This window comes from Callorhinchus milii, unplaced genomic scaffold (assembly GCF_018977255.1).
Source record: "Callorhinchus milii isolate IMCB2004 unplaced genomic scaffold, IMCB_Cmil_1.0 Scaffold15, whole genome shotgun sequence".
Classification (NCBI taxonomy): Eukaryota; Metazoa; Chordata; class Chondrichthyes; order Chimaeriformes; family Callorhinchidae; genus Callorhinchus; species Callorhinchus milii.
In genome coordinates, this window is record NW_024704756.1 from 13,081,292 (window position 1) to 13,102,459 (window position 21,168).

The following is a 21,168-nucleotide window of genomic DNA, read 5'->3' on the forward strand; positions in this document are numbered from 1 at the left end:
GCTGATTTAACACAGCATGTCCCACCTGTGTCCACACCTGCCTGTTCAGGTGCATGTGAAAGATCCCATGACGGGGTTCAAAGCAAGAAGGGATTTTTGTCTCGGTATCTTGACAAAAACAGTTGTACGACATTATAAGCACTCTCAAATGGAATCTTTGCTGTTATCTTTGCTGGTTCACTGTTGCGGGCTGACCTGTAATGGAAAAGATGAGCTATGTTCAGGTGTCTGTCTGCAACTGAACTCTTCCAGCCACTGGAAGCCTGCATTACCGATGTCATTTGCTAGTCAAGAGGAATAGACAGTACAATACAATACAAAATTACATTTGTTTAGCGCCTTTCACGTCAGGAGGATGTCCCAAGGCCCTAGAAACTGTACGTACCTCAGTTGAAGGTTAATTTAAGTGCCTTCAGGAGAGGAGGGGTAAGCAGCGGAGAAAGATTAATAGGAGGAGAAATTAGTCAGTTGTTTTATATAAAGAAGTAATAGGATTGTTCTTTCTTGTTAAGGTACTAGAGGACAGGTGTTCCCCATGAACTCTGGCCAACATTGACTGGATATAAGGAAACAAACAATAACTTCCTTGTAGCAGGGTTTCTGTGTTTATAAAGGGCTTGACTAAACAATCCTGTCTAATTGTCATGGTGCTTAATCAATATAGTTCTATTACAGGAGGACGTCACGATATTGATTATGCAATAAAAGTGCCTCAGTGGTGAATCAAGTTTTGTTTCAGTGAAACTGGCCTGTACCATATTATATTTGTTTTGCCATAATGGTCTTTCCGCCTTCTTCAAAAAAACTCTATTGTTCCTGTTTTGCCCCCTCTTTGATATCAAGTTATGATATCTATTTGCCTCCTCATTGTGGAGTCCTGTAGCTCAGTTGTTAGAGCACTCGCTTTGCAAGTGAGAGACCTGAGTTCAATTCCAGACAGGACGAAACCTTGGGCAAGTTTCCTTACGCCACACAGAGCCTAATAATAATCCCTCCAAAAACAAAACAATAATAAATTGGTCATTTTCAATCCATGACTGTTTGTGGGACACTGCTGTGCGCAATTGGCTGCCGCGTTCGCCCACAAATATACAGTCAATTCACTTTACAGTATATTCTGTGAAGCGCTTTGGGACGTCTAGAAGACGTGAAAAGCGCTATATCAAATGCAAGGATTATTATTATCTAAATTGTGCACATTTTCATTGCTATACGCAGACATCACACAACGTGTACTGTAATTGAGGCATAAACTTTTGCAATTTTTTAAAGTATAAAGAATATAAATAATAATCCTTACATGTGATTTAGCGCCTTATTGGTGCTCCCCCAGTACTGCACTGGTGTGTCATTCCAGACTACGAGCTCAAGTTCCAATTTAGGGCCCAAATCCACAACCTTGCGACTCAGAGGATAGAGGCTACCAACTGAAGCACCTTTTTTCTAGCAGATATGTACCTTCTTATGATTTTTTTTCTTGACCCAACCCCAAACCTCAATGTTTCTCATGCAAAGTCTCTGCATTCTTGGCAGGGAACTCTTTCTGCAAACAGGATATAGTTCCAGTACTTGGTACAAGGTTCCCGATGTGAAGGTTACACTGTGAAGAGGCAGCGAACCTTGGACGGCTCTGCATGCGGCAAATAAATCATTACGAGCTTGAGAAGAGAATCAGCCAGGTTCCAGCTTCTATCTGTCTGTCTGTTTGTTTGTCTGTCTGTCTGACCATCTATCCAACCTGCTTCCACTCCTTACCCAGTGAACTCTGACTTAGCAATTGCTTGTGTGGGAGTGTTTCATAAAAATAGGATCAGACTTAGCTGATGTCTCCCATTGTCTAGGGCTCACACAAGGTCACTTGGGCAAGGGAGAGTGGCTGATACCTGTTGAATTTCAACCCAGCAAGGTTCAATGGTTGAGAAACAGGAGCAAAAAAACACTTCAGAATTCATGTTCATTTTTATTTTGATTGCTGAGGTTCCCCATGAAAGCGCTATATCAAATGCAAGTATTATTATTATTATTATTATTATGAGTGTCCCAACAATTCAATTTTCCCAAGGATAAAAGTAACTGTATAACACATTGCAATTTTTGCAGCAAATTGCGATTGTGGTCTATTATTGAAATGCAATGCCACTTAATCTTCCTTTGAAGCTCCCAAAACAAAATATTGCCAAATGCGTCTGGGAAATGGGATGCCCAGAAGGGAGCAGTTTTAGATTACACTGAATGCTGCCCAGTTACAGCAGTGCATGAATTCTTCACATCTCATGGGGATACATCAATAAGATGTAGGCCTGCTTTTGAAATCATCTGTAGGTGCGCTCAGAGAACAAATCTACCAATGATAACAAGACTGACAAACCATCATTGTCATCCACCAATTTATATTGGACTGAAACTGAACTGAACCGAACTGTACCCCAACAAGAATATATATATAGATATTATCTATATATATATTTTTAAACAAACTCATTATAGATTAATCTGGATGCTGGTAGATCCTGGTTGGTCCTTTCAACCAGGATCAAAGTGCAGAGATAAGAAGAAATGGGAGGACTGTACTAAACAAATGTATCTGTTTGCTCAATGCATATAGATGGAAAATCTCAATAACCCTTCAGGCTGGCAAAACTCAGCACACAAGTTATTTCCTAGGTAGTGTCTGACCACCGCTGAACTCTTCCATTTTGTGTCGGTGCGTGCTTTCAACACTAAAAATATCTTCGATAGAAGAACTGAAGTCTGGTTTTGAAAGTCAATCGTGCTCTGATCTAGAAGAATATAACTATGAAGCTTTCGAGTTGCATTCAAGGCTCGGCATGGCTGTTCCTCACTGCTCTTGTGGTACATACAGCAGCCAGGAGGAATTTTCTGACAATAGCTAACATCAATGTGACGACCAATACCTCACCAGAAAGCAACAAAACAATGATGCAATACGAAGAAGGATTCTACGGTGAAGAATCTCCGCTGCGAGAGGCCAGCGGAATTGTTGGGATCCCAAAATCAAAGGATGCTTTCGCTTGTGAACCTGAAGTCAGTTTCAATTCAATGGGGTCGCCTTGGATTGCTCTGATAGAAAGGGGAAATTGCAATTTCTCATACAAGATTAATATTGCGAGGCGAAGAGGAGCTGCTGCTGTGGTGATCTTTAACAATGCAGGAACAGGCGACAAGCTTGAACCATTTCAGCATCCAGGTAAGAATAACTCTTAAATAAAGTTGCCTTCTGAATATTTAATGTTTGATACTATGCACCCTGCCAATAACAGATCAACTCCAGCTGACATTATGTTTGAAAATAGCTGGGAGTAATTCCAATGCAATAACACACATTAATATGAGTTTTACATGATATCTTAACCTTGATAGGTTATCATCACCTGAACCCCAAGATTAAATTAGTCCATGATTTCCATATAAATAGATTTCATATGGAGGTTGTATTCAGCTTTTGTTCTGTATTTTCCTGCAGGATGCACTTATAGGACAAAATTCTACCTGGATCGAGATTGACTGTGTTTGACAAATTCTTCAATGTAGCTTTAATTTTAAAGTCAGTTCTCTGTTAGAGTCTTTTAAAAACTGAATTCAACTATTTATCAAATTCTGGATTCTCTTCCCATTAGTTTTTTCGTAGAGTTTCCTTGCAATGGGCCTAGATAGTGTCAGAAATTCACAGATGCAAGCATTTGATTCAAAATTGTGAATTAAAATAATTTTATGATGAATAATTCTTTCCAGTAAAATATGTATCACTGTCATCGTAGCCATGAAGATATCGCACACAATAAACTTTGGAGAAGTTTTTGGATTGTCTACAATATCCTTGAAATCTACACAAAGATTTAGTATAATAATGTGTTTTTTTGAAGGCTTAAGGAATTCATATACTCTCTGGCACTCTGATGGCTAATCTCTAAAGTCATTGCACGGTGGGAAAGTGAAATGTAATGATTTAGGAGAGTCTTAGGTTACAATTCTCTCTGAGCTGAGTAACCTTACTTCACCAGGACAGCTGCAGTGGTGTTTATACTTGTGCATTGTGGATTGTGAGTGTGTGTGTATGAGGTGAGAGGTTGCAATTTATTTCAGTTATCTCCGGGTTAGGACTCGGGGGAAAAATTCACCACGTTTCTCATTGCTAATTACTATCCATCCAAAGGGAGAGTGAGTGTATTTGTCAGGTGAAGATAAAGCAACAACGACAAATTGCATTTATAAAGTGCCTTTCACATTGGAAGGATTTTCCAAGATGCTGGACAATCAAGAGTTTGATCCCGAGTTGAGGGTTGGATACCAGAGGATACAAATATAAATAAATATAAGGTTGGATACAAGATACAATTGATCTTGGTTGTGAGGCTCTCTGTAAAACTGTCTGCATTCACACTGAAGAATGGATGAATTAGTCAGGTAAAACTGTAGCCCAGCTCGAGTTGCCATTTTAATAATAATAATACTTGTAATTGATATAGCATCTTATCACAACACTAACACTTTTCAAAGTGCTTCACAAGATATACTGTAAAGTGTTTTAGACTGTGTCTTTTTTTGTGTGGGTGAAACACGGCAGTCATTTTGCAGGCAGCAACATCTCACAAACAACCATGAAATGAATGACCAATCTATTTGCCGGTTAAGTTAGCCGGGACACCAGGAGAGAGAAAGTTCCCTTCCCTTTTCAAATAGTGCCATGGGATTTTTAATGCCTACTTGAACAGGCAGACGGGACTTCAGTTTTAACACCTCATCCATAGGACGTCACCTCTGACAATGCAACACACCCCTAGCACTGCATTGGAGTGTCAGCTTAGACTATGTAATTCCAAGTCCCGACATAGGGCTTGAACCCACAACCTTCTGATTCAGAGGCGAGAGTGCTACCACTGTGCCAGGCAGTGAGAAAAGAAAAGAAAATTACTGAAAATGAAATAAAATTCCACACCTTCACCTTCATTCCCAAAATACAGTGGGAGTATAAAATGGACAGAGCTCCAGGAAGCATTCTGTATGCAGAACAATCACCTGTTTCCACTTCAACTCACCAAGCCAGTCAGGAATCTAGATGTCTTGTTCGACCCTCACCTGTCTTTTCTTCCCCACATCCAAGCCATGACCCGCTCTGCCTTCCCTCACCTCCATAAAATCACCCGACTCCACCACTACCTCACCCCTCAGGCCGCTGAAACTCGTGTTCATGCCTTCATCACCTCCAGGCTCGACTATGCAAACACCCTACTTGTCGGCCTTCCCAACTCCTCCCTCCACAGGCTGCAGATAATCCAGAACTCTGCAGCTCGTGTCCTCTCCTTCACCAAACTCTGTGACCCCATCTCCCCCATTCTCGCCCGACTCCATTGGCTCCCTGTCCTTCAGAGGATCCAGTTCAAAATCCTGGTCCTCACCAACAAAGCCCTCAAAGGTCTCGCCCCACCCTACCTCTGTGACCTCCTAACCCCCTACCAACCCGCCCACTCCCTCCGCTCAGCCGGCTCTGGCTGCTCCACATCCCCCGACCCACCCACCCCACCATTGGCGGGAGATCCTTCAGCCACTCTGCCCCCAACCTCTGGAACTCCATCCCCCAATCACTCTGCCTCGCCCCCTCCTTAGCCTCCTTCAAGTCCCGCCTCAAAACCCTCCTGTTCGACCATGCCATTTGTCACCCCCCTTCCCCTCCCCTCCCTTCTCCCCCCTGACCCCGGGGGGAGAAATGCTGTACACTGTCCAGCACCTTGGGATGTCCTCCCGACGTGAAAGGCGCTATACAATTGTAATCTTGTTGTTTCCACACATTGTAGCACTAACATGCAGCAGTGAAGTCAAGTATAAGGTCATATTATTTTTATTAATTTACTAATGTATATCCTATCTATTGAGCCAGTGAAAACTTTGGCTATTACTGAAGGTGTTGAACTCAATATATATTACAGAATTATCAAATTTCACAATGTAGCTTTTTTTTAATTTGTTTTTTGATCACTGCAGGCCACAGTTAAGGGAGAGCTGGTATTACGAACAGCATTAATTAATTTCTCGTGCTTTACAACTTTACTGTTTGTCTGCGTTGGGGTTTTGCACTCAAATTCAGCCACTCTGCCTCCAGCAAAACCCATACACGTAGCTGGCTCGATGCCGAACACGACTGTGCCAATTCCAGTGTAACAGCTGAATCCAACACTGTGCCCCACAAAGCTATTGAAACGGATTTATCTGTGTACAAGTGTGAGCCTGACCTTCCTTGGGTCAGTAGCCTTGCACTGATAATTTGACTCAGTGTGTGATTAGCTGTGTTAAATGGCCTGCACAAATGTGAATGTTTTGGTTGCTTCCAAATCTTGGAGCTCCATTGAGCATTGCTGCCTGAGTTATTTTGTGCATTTCACTTGCACCAAGCCCTTTCTCCCACCACACAGTACAATGGCATTAAAGCAGAGCTTAACATCGTGGGCATATCACTAAATTTATGGCCCCTAATCTTTTAAAAAATATCCTTTCTAAATGTCACACCGTGTCCGTTACAAGCTAAAGATTATTGAAAAATGGCTTTTCAAGCAAGTGAAGGGTTTAAAATAGCCTTGTGCTCAAAGGATGATTAACTGGAACTTGTTTATCTTTTTTCAAAAGAATAGAACACTTTACTTTGGTCTTCCTCTTTCTTGAATGTGCCTCACTCTGTAATTTAAATTCGAGGTATCAGCCTGGCTGAGTGGGTTGCACTCACGCCTGTAAGTCAGAAGGTTGTGGGTTCCAGCTCCATTCGGGACTTTTTTGAACTTATAGTCCAGGCTGACATTTCAATGCAGGCCCGGTGGGTGATAGCGGGGACTGCATTATCTGTCTATGCATTACCAAAGCTGCTGAACTTCGGCTGAGGTCCCATATGTCTGTTCATGCAGGCACTAAAGATCCCATGGCACTTTTCAAAAAGGTGAAGAGGATTTCCCCCAGTGTTCTGGTCATCCCGCAGATAAATTAGCCATTTGTTCACATGTGTTTGTGAGTCATTGAGGTATAATAATAGGCTGCTGCACTTACCTAAAAATGTGCAGTCATTACACATTGCAGGAAAACTCAGTGGAGTGCTTTGAGATGTCATGACATGATGGGGAGTATTATCAAAAATGAGGATTATTTTCACAAAATTAATAGACTCATGTAATTGGGAAGGAAACCAAAACACAAGCAATGAGTGTTTGTTCTGTTAACAATGTCATGCCATTCATAAACCATACCGTCTACACACCTCCTCACCAACGGATCTCGCTCTGCAAGCAAACCACATTCCTTTTCAAAGGCAGGAACAGCTGAGAGACGGACACGATAAGACAAAGAATTGAAATACACACAAAGAGGGTGTTTCATGCTTGTGCCAGGTCATCATAGAGAAACGAAAGGCATAGAAGGATTTAGCTTTGTATAATTTTCATCCAAGCTGAGATGGTCAGAGACCATTGCATTTGTGCCTTCACAAACCTAACACTGCCGTGGAGATCATTTATCCGTCTATGATAATGGACGAGCTACCAGTTCTCAAATAATACAACAACTTGCATTTATATAGCGCCCTTCACATGGGATAGCATCCCGGAGTGGTTCACAGTGGCGGAATCTGACAACGAGCCAAGGGGAGAGGCGACCGTAAGCACGATCAAAGGGGAAGGTCTTTAGGAGGGATAGGGGAGGGCGCAAGGTGGAGAGATTGAGGGAGAGAGTTCCAGAATTTCAGGGCGAAATACATTTTAGAACCTGTAGTTGGAATTCAGCCTGAGGATATTGGGCAAATGTCAATCATGGATATTGACCACGTTAAGTTTATGTCTGTTGCGATAGTCCTTAGAAAGAAGGTGAAGTCCATCATTATATGTTCTTTTCTGGGTATTTTGAATCAGTAACAATGGCAATCACCAGCCAGCTGAAAGAGTCTTTCAACCTCTTCCCCATTTTGCTGGAGGATAGCTCCAGGGAGCGAAGGAAAAAAGCATACAATTGACAGAACTAGAATAACCAGGCATGATTATATTTGCACTGTACTATAGGTCTTCACTTTTACTACTTGCCTAAGGGAATTGCCAGCATCTGAGTTTATTTATCCTATTCAAGGTCCTTTTGAAATGGAATATTTTTCCACAGGAGATAGCAAAAGAGAAAGATTAGCATGGCCAATACTGTACTAAAGTTAACAGGGTTATAGCCTGGAAAGATTGTAAATGTTACAAGGTGAATACTAGTGCATAAGACTTAAGGTTACGGCTACAAAAGAGTGATGCCAGGGAATGAGGTGTTAAATGTAATGTTTTGGATAACAGCCTGTTAATTGTGTTCAGTGTAGTCGACAGCTGCAACCTCAATTGTTTTCCCATTATCTTTGAGAACTCTTAAGTATGGGTGATGGGTTTCTGCGTGTGTTGGATACCCAGCTGACCAAAGGAAATTGAGAACTCTCAAACATTGCAATAAACTCTGAATTGCAGGGCCTTGGAAATGCTGATTTCTTTGCAAACGAGCAACAACAACAACAACTTGGATTTATATAGCGCCCTCTACGCCGGACAGCGTCTCAGAGCGCTTTACAGTTTCGGATCCCAGGACCGAGCCAGAGGGAGGGGGGTGCGAAGGTGACCAAAGGCGCGGTCGAAAAGAAAGGGTGATGGGTTTGAGCAAGCCCTCAACCGACTCCCTACCAACATGTGTAACAATTCTAACAAATTGAACATTATTTGTAATTCACCTAAATTGAGCTCTTATAGCTTTCCAGATAGCTGCATTGGAAATCCACTTATGTTATGGTCGAATATTAATGCCATGTGTTTTATAGGAATCTTACATTGAAATCTGGGAGCATAAAGACATATCTTAAAATAAGTCAAGGACCACTGCAGGCAAAATAAATGAAATTCATGAGTTACAGATCTTTCTGCAGCTACTGCAATTTACCCCCACGTGATCATAGGTGGTGCAGTAGTACTGTATATGATTCAGAGGCATCTGGCTCTTATAGGTAGCACAAAATCATAAAGTGCTATCTATTCTCTTACAACAACTTGCATTTATATAGCACTCCTCACACACAGGGTAACGTCCCAGAGCGCTTTCAAAATGTTTGATGGAAAGCAGAATTGACGTGATCTGTTATCATCTGCGCAAATGTGTGAACCATTTGTTTTGGTTATTGGAAACCAATGAAATCCTCTTTGAAATCCAAAATAATTACACTGCTCAATGTTTAGGTGAACTATGTAAACTGTTTGATGAGACTGTCCCGTGACCTTCCCACATTACTATACTGCTCGGGAATTTGCTGGTGGCAGCAAACTGATGTATCTTGTCAAAACAGACTCCCCGCTCACAACACGCTCAGGAATTTAGGTTTGTTTGGGTCGGGAGGGAGGTGGGGGAACGATTGCAGTCAGGCAATTTCCCTGGCTTGCACATATAATTTCATTATAAACACACAGCTATTTTTATTCTATTTTGAAGAACAAGAGGTTAGATTAATTTGTAGCTACCAACTAATTTTACTATATGCTCTTTTTTTTACTATTTACTATTTTATCTCTCGCTACCTATCTTTTGTCTCTTGTCAGATTACCAGTAGAGATAGATATCAAAAACATTTGGTGGAGATCCACAGTGATCCTCATATACTTAATAATAATACTAATAATACTTGCATTTGATATACCACCTCATTACATCATTGAGTCGTCTCAAAGCGCTTCCCAAAATATAATGGAAAGTTGATTGACTGTGTATTTTTTGGAGGGATTATTACCCCGGAAAGCAATCTACCAATCGACTAACAACTGGCTTCCTACTTTATCCTAGGTAATAATAATAATAATCCTTGCATTTGATATAGCGCTTTTCACATCTTCTAGACGTCCAAAGCGCTTCACAGAACATACTGTAAAGTGACTTGACTGTATATTGTGTGGGTGAAACACAGCAGCCAATTGCGCACAACAGTGTCCCACAAACAGCCGTTGACTGAGTGCCTAAATTATTCTTTTTTTCTTGAGGGATTATTATCAGGCATGCAGAGTAAAGAAACTTGCCTTAGGTTTCACCCAGCCAGAAATTGAAACCGAACATGTTGGTAAATGAGTTGGGTTTGTAGGCCAGACAGCAACATAATAACTAGATTTGTCGTCTCTTTTCTCAGGAAGTTATTATTACTGAATTAATTTGGTGTTTTAGGAAAATTAAAATCCTTTACAGTACATTGTACCTGGAACGAAAGAGATCTTACAGAGGATCTAAAAAATGAGGCAAAATAGAAGCCAAAGGCAATTTAAAATAAAGAGTTAGGAGACAAGCAAATGATTACAGAGCGGCTAAAGGTTACAGATGCAGAAAATCAGAAGATCAATAAGTGATCTTTGTCATTAAGGCTTACTATTTAAAATCAAGAGTTAGTTCAGGCGCTAACACTCCAGCTAGACATCTGTCCTTTACGTGGGTATTCACTTCTGTCTGCCTGTCTCTCTCTCCTCTTATCACCACAGCCAGAGACTGAGTTTCATGTTAATGGAGATTGAACTTGCCCATGTTGCTCAGCGAGAGGGAAAACACCCTGTGATTTAATATATACTTGTGCAGTTGCACTATGACAGAGGAGAATTGATAAACTCTTATTAGTCAAAATGCTGATCACTATACTTAAGAATATCCAAACCAATGTGAGATTTATTAACGGAGAAAGCACAGGAGACACAGATTATTCCAAAGAAAGCAAAGTTACGCGTCCCCCCCCACCCATCCCACCACCCCCTCCCCAAAGTAACAAAGCGCATGAAACATATTCATATAAAAGAAGAGGAAAATCAAGGATTTAATATATATGTAAATTGATGATAAGGCAATTATCAGAGAGACCAAAATGAAACTTTGAACTCTCGGAATAAAGAACAAAAGGGCACCAGGTGAAGAGCAAACATTTTCCAAGATTGTAAAGATATTGTGTCCCACACCCAATTTTTTTGATAAAAAAAATTCTACTTGAAGAATGAAATAAAGTCCATCCGAGTCAGAAGAGGGAAACACATTGCCATTTAAAAGTGCCTTCTTTTTTTAAAAAAAAATCCAAATGTACTTGAAACAAAGAGAGATGTCAGGAAGATAATAATAGTAGCCACCAAAGAGTATGTATTCGAGAGAGCAAAGTTTTGCAAAAGCAGTGTTTTGTAATATTTGCTGACCTACAGCAATAGAGAGTTGGGAAATTCCACCCTGTGAAATTGCCATGAGAAAACCAAGGGGGGGAGAGAGAGAGAGAGAGAGAGAAAAAAACAATTCCTGTTTGAGTTTCCTCTCTTTTAACCAGAGAGCAAGTTGTGACCTGTGTTTTTTTTAAAAAAAAAGACAATTTAACAGACTGGTTTGGAAAGAGCTAAGCAAAGCAGGAGGTTACATTGACATTGCCCTTTTAAACAGCTCACTGGAGAACACACAGAGAGAGAGAAAGAGGGGGAGGAGGGTGTTTGGTTAACATAATCCTAGACGTGTTAGAAAGGCAGCAGCAGCAGCAGGAGGAGGAGAAGAAGAAGAAGGAGGAGAGGAGAGGAGGAGGGAGGGAGGGAAGAGGTTGGGTCAAACTCAGATCACACCTGCTCAGGTTCAGAGCAACATACAAAGAAAAAGACCTTCAACTTTTTTTTTGGTGTGTGTGTGTGTGTGTGTGTGTGTTATTTTTTGTTGGTTGAAGAGGAAGAGGAGAAGAGAGAGAGAGAGAGAGAGACAGAGGAAACCACACAAGAGAAAGAACACAACAGTGGTGGAGTGGAAGTCATTTGGAACCACTGTTACTTTGGTGCTTGACAAGTCTTTTTTTCATATATATATATATATATAGATTGATAGATTATTTATACACATATATATATATATATTAAAAAAAGGTTTATTGCTTTCTGGCTGACCACAAAAGAGGAGAGGAGAGAATGCAGAGTTTATGGGGACCTGCCCTCTCCCAGCAGAGGCTGTTGTTATTGACTGTGATGCAGGTGTTGTCTCTGCATTGCTTGACCGCGCGGTGCTTCTGGACAGCCTACATCAACGTGAGCTTCACCGAGCCGGGCAGCAACCAGACGGGCTGGGAGAGGAGCGAGTGCGGGGTGTACGGTCAGAACTCGCCGCTGGAGAGTGTCAGAGGGCTGGTGGGGTATCCGGTGTCCACCCGACCCTGGGGCTGCGACACGGACGAGCAGTACCACAAGCCCCCGGACCATCAGGACTGGATCGCCCTGATGGAGAGAGGCAACGGCTGCACTTTCACCGAGAAGATCCAGAACGCAGCTTTCCAGGGAGCCAAGGCTGTGGTCATCTTCAACTACCCCACTCCCAACAACGAGGTAGTCCAGATGTCTCACCCCGGTGAGTTTCCCCCACACCCTGTACTGTAGGATAATAATAATAATAAAAATAATCCTTGCATTTGATACAGCGCCTTATCGCTTCTTCCGCGGGAAGCCTAAGCGACTGCGTGTTTTTTTTATCCCGCGGAGAAATGTGGCGGCGACCCACAAACCCGTCGCGGGTCGAAGTGACCGATTTGTTAGCGTTGGCGAAGGTTCAGGTAGTTTCCTCTCACGCTGTACTGTACAACGAAGAGATAAGGAGTATCTGTTTGTGATTTGCGAGCTGCACCTATTATTACTATTAATATTATTTTTTGTCTTTAACGCACATTCATAGGGTCACGTTAACGCAACCCATTTTGTTTTAACAGAAAAAAACAAATAATCCATTTGTAATCAATCATGCACTTTAATTAAGCGAATGATATTAGTGTAATATACAAGATAATATACTTTACAGTACATTCTGTGAAGCGCGTAATATCAAATGCAAGGATTATTATTGAGAGTCCTGTAGCTCAGTGGTTAGAGCACTCGTCTCGCAAGCGAGAGACCTGGGTTCGACACCCGGCAGGGCGAAACCCTGGGCAAGTTTCCTTACTCCTTATTTGTTTATCTAGCAGTAAGTAGGAACCCGGTTGTTAGTCGATTGGCAGATCGCTTTTCCGGGGGTAATAATCTCTTCCAAAAAAAAATGGTGGTCACTCAATCCACGACTGTTTGTGGGACACTATTGTGAGCAAATTGACTGCCGCATTTCGCCCACAAAATATGCAGTCATTTCAATTTACAGTATATTCTGTGAAGTGTTTTCAGATGTCTCGAAGACACGAAAAGTCACTGTATCAAATGCAATGAATATTATTATTATTATTATCACACACATGCCTGTTCAAAACATGTTTTTTATTTATTTTGTTTTCAAAACAAGTTTTGGCAATTAAAGTTAGCTTTTTGTATTGCCAACAATGTTTGGCAACTAACTAACGCATTGTTGGTTTTGGCAACCAGCACTATTAAATAAATAATAAATTAGTCTAATAAATAATAAATAATATACTTTAAAGTGTATTCTGTGAAGCGTGCTATACCAAATGCAAGGATTATTATTATTAACACACACATGCCTGTTCGAAACATGCTTTATATTTATTTTGTTTCCAAAATCATTTTTCACTTCCCGTATTAAGTGAGACCTTGACTTTTCCCTTTGGTACATGCACGCTGTTTAAAGGTATCTGTCTTGTCTTCTTGGTTCAAAACATTTGTATGAAGCAGACAGCTTTTACAGGCTCTCTTTTTGCTTGTGTCGTTGCTGCTTTTGTTCAGGAGTCGAGCTAATCACTTAGACTAGACAATCTTTTGCGACTTTTCTTCAACTTCCCCTATTGATTGTCTGTATCCTCCGAAACATTGCCAGACTCCGCCACTGCCTCACCCCTCGGGCTGCCGAGACTCTCACCCACCCACTCGTCCTCACTTTCAAGGCCATCCATGGCCTTGCCCCCTCCTACCTCTCTGACGGGCTGACTCCCTACCAACCTGCCCGCTCCTGCGTTCAGCGGGCTCCGGCCTGCTCCATGTCTCCCGCCCGACCCACCCTGCCATCGGTGGCCGGGCTTTCAGCCTCTCTGCCCCCACACTCTGGAACTCCATGCCACGGTTCCTTCGCCTCGCTTCCTCCCTTGCCTCCTTCAAGGCCGGTCTCAAGACCCTCCTCTTCGATCGTGCCTCCAGTCACCCTCTCACCTCTCTGCCTTCCCTCACCCCTACCCCACCCCACCCCCATGCTCGGGTCCTGACCCCTAACTGTCCAGCACCTTGGGATGTCCTCCCGATGCGAAAGGTGCTCTGTAAATGTAATGTTGTTGTTGTTGTTGTCTATCAGCCCAAGAGCCATGAAGACTGCTGTAGAATACCGAAATCTTGTGTTGTTTTATTTTTCTCTTCCCCCCACACACACACAAGGTTTGAGGTTTATTTTCCAGTGATTTCCAACCTTTAGTAATGAGATGGCCTAGATAAGCAAGATGATGAGTGACTTACATTAGCTAGACAGTTCTATTCAATATGCTGCTGTTTGGTTCCTATTTCTTGCACAGTCAGATTATCGAAGGCAACTAGAGTTTAACTGGAATTGAGCTCCCAGTGTTGGGTGCCTAAATGTCCAATGCCAATTACTGGAGTTCTACCAGTCTTTTTTGTGCCCCTCGCTGCTCTGCAGACACCCAGTGTTCATCCAGCTCAGACTTTTGTCCACTCTGTGTGTGTGTGTGTGTGTGTTCAATTATGTAGAATAATGCCGCTGAACATTCAGTTCAGACTAAAGTGTTTCTGGTTCATTATCAGAATTTATATTATTTGAAATTACGAGTGATTTTTCACATGGCAGAGCAATGAGTTTTGGTAATGGATTCCCTACAGTGAGGTCTAATGGAATGGGATTCCTCAATAAGTACATCATTGCCAACACACGGGAACTTCAGTCTGACACAAGCTGCCTTTGGAGCAGAAGTCCTGTGGGACGGTGGGAGGTGCAAGATGTAATTTTGGTGATCGGGGAGTGTCTCCATTAGTTTTCTTATTAAGAAGTCCCACTGGAAATTATCGCCTGTTAGACCCTAGTGTTTAATTATTGAATATGTTGTCGGGGTTACAATTCACCTCCGGGGAAAACGTTTCGAAGCTTTGATCACAGTGGTTGTGCTCTGTAGCAATAAGGCCAGAGGATTATGTATAAATAATAATAGTTTCTGGGACTTGGTCCTGCTAGTGTTGACGAGGAACATTTCTCACCTGCCGCTGACTGTTCCACTCAAACAGCTGAGAGCGAGTACCATCAATGGACCTTGTTGAGGAGGAGGGAAGGAGGGTGAGTGGGGTCTCTTTGGAGCTGGTTATATGGGTAGGTGCCTGACAATGGAATATCGAAATGGATTTAATATTTTGTGGTGGCCCTGGTAATAAGTTCCTGAGCCAGAGAAACAAGCAGTATTGATGACACATCAGCTTGGTTGATGAGCTAGACTCCGAGGGATGAAGAAAAGAGGCGTAATGTGTTGAGTCACTATTTCCAAGAGAGGTGGGAAAAGGGTGGGCAGCAGACTTATATATTTATACATACAATAGATATAATGTACATCTCTGACATATGTATTTTTAAACATAATAACAATAATAATAATTATTAAACCAAATACACTGCAATCAAATTGTTGGCTTATACTTGGACTTAAAAAAAAACTAAAACCCCAAGTGTAAAACCTCTTCTGTGTTAGCAAATAGTTCACAGAACAGACAATCAAATGTGCATTCATCCTTGTTGCTAATCAGCATCAATGGGAATTTGTGTACTTTCCTTTGATATTAAACTTTTGCAAACGCCTTGTTTATTGCTGAGTGATTGAAAGAAGTCGAGGCGTAAGACAGTCAACAAGGCCGCTCATTTAAGCAGGGAATATCTTCTCTGATCCTTGAATACAGAAAGACAGCGAGGCCCCAATACCGCTATATTCTGTACTCATACTAAACTTATTAATTGAGCCATCTGGCTATGATGCCCCTCCTGGAATTTTTTTTATTCTTGCCTGCAGTGGTTTCACTGCACTCTTCCTCTTTGCTCCAAATTCCTAGTATAACTTTTTGGGTTCCTCGAGATGAGGGTTAACAGTAAGAAGTACAAATTCCCAGAGTCGAACAACCTTTGATGTAAGCATGAACTTCCCCCACATGATCCCTAAAAGCGTGCTTCAGAATTTAAGGTCATGTAGAATTGTGGAGTGCTCTTAAATTCCGTCATAAATAATATACAAGCTGGTTCTTTCTTTGTTTTCGATGAAAACAAGCTTCTACGTTGACTGAATTTAAGAAGGTAGCATCTTAAACTTTAAGACAAAGTGGTCACACAGGCTGAGACTGGGTCAAACTTCAGGCCTTGGGGTCTCTTCTTTTAAACCTCTTAAATCTGTGGCGCAGAAGATGTTCGTTGTCAAGGCACGTGTGGTCTGTTAGGATGAGAATGCCTTGTTGAGGGAAATGTTGAACTCTACCAGTTAACAGTCTTAATCAGATCAAATATTGTGTTGTGTTTAGTTTCCAATGATGGCAGGTTCCACAGGTGAACAGGATATTCCAAAGAGAGGGTAATCATTCAGCAATCTATAGATAAAGGACAAGTGGGATCTCAATATTGAGCAATGTAAAGTATGCTATTAGTGCAACAATGAGCATTTTGGTGAAGAGAAGATTTAGTTGTGCTTTAGCTGTCTAGCATCACAGCTGACCGTGACTTTGCTGACAAACATGACAGCACTGAACAAGAGAATCCGTGGGATTGAGGGGTTATTTATGTAGAAAAAGTGGGTGCGACTAAATTTAGAAAATCATAAATATAATGTGAAGTCATGGTGAGTGAGCGACTTTTGTTGAACTGTAGAAAATGTGAACGGACAAGTTCTTTAATCAGTGGGGAGTGGAGCGACGCCCGGCTTGTGGTTAGGCAAGAAATACAGGCAGGAAAAAGAAAAGAGAGTTCTTACTGTAAGCCTTGTGTTTCCACTTTGGCTTGAATCCACAATCTTCTGACTCAGAGGCAACAGTCTACCAGCTGAACTGAGCCGGGCTGACATATTTGGAGAAGGAAAGAAGAAAAGAAAGACTATAGCAGCAGTAAACATTAAAAGATCTGGTTTTATTTTATTCTGTTAATGTGAAAGCAATTGGGTAATGCTACTTTAGCCCCTTTCTCTCTCTTCCCACCTCAATAGAATTTTTGAATGTGTCGCCTAGATAATTGTGTTCATATAAGAGGTCTCAGCCACCTTCCCTTTTCAATCTCACATTATTGATTTGTTTGCATTCAAGTCTGAACTCTCAGTATCAGGGGAAATGTTGACAGTGAGCTATAAGATCCAAATGAGGTGACTCAGATTGCAAACCTTTTTAAGTGTATGGAGGTGTGTTTTATTGCTATCTTATTCTTCCCACACAATATCCCAATTCCTCAGTTACAGTGAAATGTTTTGATTCCCAGTGTTTATGGAGTCCTGTAGCTCAGTGGTTAGAGCACTCACTTTGCAAGTGAGAGACCTGAGTTCAATTCCAGGCAGAGGGCGAAACCTTGGGCAAGTTTTCTTACTCCACACGCCTAATAATAATCCCTCCAAAACCAAAAACAATAATAAATTGGTCATTTTCAATCCACGACTGTTTGTGGGACATTGCTGTGCGCAATTGGCTGCCGCGTTCGCCCACAAATATACAGTCAATTCACTTTACAGTGTGTTCTGTGAAGCGCGATATCAAATGCAAGGATTATTATTATTATTTTAGCACTGATGGGATTCTAATGATGAGCTACAATTTTGAGATTCAAAAAAGTCCTGTAGCTCAGTGGTTAGAGCACTTGCCTCACAAGCGAGAGACCTGGGTTCAATTCCCGGCAGAGCGAAATGTTCGGCAAGTTTCCTTACTCCACACACCTCAGTTTACCTAGCAGTAAATAGGAACCCGGTTGCTAGTCGATTGGTGGAACGCTTTTCTGGGGGTAACAATTCCTTCAAAAAAATAATAGTAATAATAAATTGGTCACTTCAATCCATGACTCTTTGTGGGACACTGCTGTGCGCAATTGACTGCTACATTTCGCCCACAAAATATACAGTCAATTCACTTTACAGTATATTCTGTGAAGCGCTTTGAGATGTCTCGAACACATGATAATAATTATAATCCTTGCATCTCATATAGCGCCTTTCACGTCTTCTAGACATTTCAAAGCACTTCACAGAATATACTGTAAAGTGAATTTTATTATAAATAATATTTGATTTATTTTATTATAAATAAAATGTTTAGCCATTGTGATTTCAGTTTAACTTACTGAATTGGGGTGGTTTAAACACTTTTTTCTTCAGTTTTGAATTCCATTGCATTTGCCCATATATGTCCAGTTTTGAATCCTTGTTAACTTGTAATCGACCTGGTAGAAACAAACTATTGTGCGGTGGGCTGAGTTCACCAAGTCAAAGATTCATCTGTCAGTGTCGATCAGTGAGGCATTCTCATGGTGCCTATTGTTGGTAAATAGTTCTGTCGTAACTTAATATGTTCTAAATATTGTTTTACAATACAGTAAACCGATGCAACAGCTCCAGCCTCACAGGCATTGTTTGTGACTTTCCATTATTTCATGCTGGATTATTAGTTGTTCGTTGAGGTAGCTGGATTTTGTGATATAATTAGATGGGCTTGCAGTCCCATATTCCCAATAGAGTTCATGTCTTTAGAATTTGGCTAACAAAGCACCACATACCTAATCTCTCAACACGCCCAGTGTTCAAGTAGAGGTCTGAGAGCTGTTAAGCAGCACCAATGCTGTACATTATTAAACGGTACTTGTGTTCTACTTTAGTTGTCTCTCTGTTGCACGTTTCAGCTTGAACTCCTCTTTGGAGGTGGGTGAGGGAAATGATGGCACAGATGATTTGAGTGGAAGGCTGTCTTTAATTTTGGTTTGTTTCAATTAATGTTTTACATTCCTACTGTGTTCTCAACAGGAACACAAATTGTCCTAAGTTATTTGTCCATACCACTTTTGCACTGCTCTGTTCTCATTGTCTCGTGTTGCCCTGTGGCGTTGGTGTCTCTTGAACAGTCTTGACTCCGCTCTACTAGAATCAACAAGTCTAGTTGCGCTAAGAAGAGGGGTGATGGATTGCCCTAAGGTGTACACACTGGGAAGGGCTGTACTATTTTAAGGAACAAAAACTTCAGGTGATTTCTGTGTTCCTGAGCTGAATGTGTGGGCTTCAGAAGGGAGTCCAGTGGTTTGAGGTGGGTCTTGGCTGACTCAAATCTCTTGGTTTCGTGCCTGCATTCAGGCATTTCAGTACAAAGGGATATCCGCTCCTTCCAACTGAATCTTTTCTAAGTAAGAAGAGCCGTCTGACATTTGATGGATAATAGGGCAGTGTAATGTCCGTGGCTCTCAATCTTCTCAGGAAATAAACGTTTAGATTTCAAGGGTTTTCTGCAAAATTGCAGGTTCTCATGTGAAAATTGCAGGTTCCGCTCGTGTTTGTCGTTATTTTTTAATCAGTTTTATGCTCCTTCACATGATGTACCATTGGGAAACAACAAAGACTTGGGGAACAGCCAAGATTGGAGAAATTCCCCCTTGAGGCTGCCACTGTGATTTGTACTGTTGTGTTCGGGGATGAACGCGTGAGTGACTCGAGAGGGGAAAAAAACAACCTTTTTTTGTTGCCGGCTTCCACATGTTGATTCATTCTGGGGCGTGTCATTCCACAGGTGCTGGCAGCAATCCTGCAGCCACTTTTCATGTACGACCGTAGACATTGAGCGTTCTGTTCGCAGGCTACCAGAACAATCATTTTTCAAGTGTAATAAACAAGACAGCGCCGTGAAATCATTGCTGGACACTCATGCACTGTACCCCAACACTGGATTTCAGTCAAACAAAACCCCTTGAATCCAGTCAGATTCCCCAGGGAAAGTTTGAAAGTGGATTGCACTGACTGCTTTAGCTCGTACGCCCTCACATTGGTTTAAGCACGTTTCACCAGATTATATTTTGTACATGATGTGTCTAGTATATTGTATATAATGCGAACAGACCGGTTCAGCAATCCATTTTGACCCTCTGCGGTTTGTGTAGTTGGACACCCTCCCACATCTATTGACCCGAGGCCTTGTGTTTTCTAATGGAATCTGGCTCTAACTGGTTCGAGGTTGAAGATTCTCCAGATAAGCCCCGGTTCGACATTTCAATGTGCTGGTGCCAAAGTTGCAAATGGGATAACACTGAGCAAGACGGGTCCACAAATTATTGTATCACCATGTTGTCTGCCTGCAGTAAATATAAAACCCGAACTCGCAGTTGTGAACCATGCCAAAGTCTTGAGATTCTTGATGTAATGATAATCCTTGCATTTATATGGCGTCCTATCACATCATCAAGATGTGATAAGGCGCAAATTAAGGCCTTTTACAGAATTTTACTCACAAGTGTAGGACCAATTGTATCTGGGTGTGATTGTAGGTTGGTTGGTTGTCAAATGAGTAGCTCTTTAGGTATGTATGCTTAAACTCTAAGGGCCTATCATTCTTTTATTTCAGTGTTTCTGCAAGACCAACACTTCGCTGTTCTTAGATGATCTTTTTGCTACTTTCAGGCCTCTATATTGGTATAATATTCCTACTGGATACCAAGAGTGATTGGTCTTTGTGCTCTTTTGCAGTTTTGTAATGCCCTGGCAATGCACGGGGCCTTATTTTAGGTTGTACCTTTCTTGATTATTTTTTACCATTCCCCCAGTCACTGTGCCTCGCCCACTCCTTAGCCTCCTTCAAGTGCCGCCTAAGGACCCTCCTTTTCGACCATGCCATCGGCCACCTCCCTTTCCCTCCCCTCCCTTCTACCCCCATGACCCCAGCTCGGGTCTGAAATGCTGTACACTGTCTACCGCTTTGGGACGTCCTCACGACATGAAAGGCGCTACACAAATGTAATCTTGTTGTTGTTGTTTTCCTATGGTGTGATGGAGTTTTTCTTTCAAGTGATAATGAGGTGCATTTGAACATCACCACATACACTGAACAATAAAGCAACCACTGATGATTGCAGTGTAGCAGCTTTGCCCATAGTTATTGGCCATTGTGCTCCTTCACCAAAGAGAAATGTGGGATAGGGGGAGGAATAAACTTTTATTTTTCCAAAACTGTGCAACCCATTGTGATGCACGGACTATGTGAGCATACCTGCAGATTTCTTGTT

General features: G+C 41.7%; 1 protein-coding gene across 1 annotated transcript in view; it reads left to right on the forward strand.

The window, feature by feature from the left end:
• The first annotated feature begins 2,618 nt into the window (after positions 1-2,618).
• LOC103178330 (ring finger protein 128) overlaps positions 2,619-21,168 on the forward strand; it is a 32,111-nt gene continuing 13,561 nt past the window's right edge. Inside the window, exons 1-2 of the mRNA XM_007893014.2 lie at positions 2,619-3,208; positions 12,061-12,387. Coding sequence (XP_007891205.1) covers positions 2,797-3,208; positions 12,061-12,387 — 739 coding nt within the window. The 5' untranslated portion in view covers positions 2,619-2,796. The remainder of the gene's footprint in view (positions 3,209-12,060; positions 12,388-21,168) is intronic.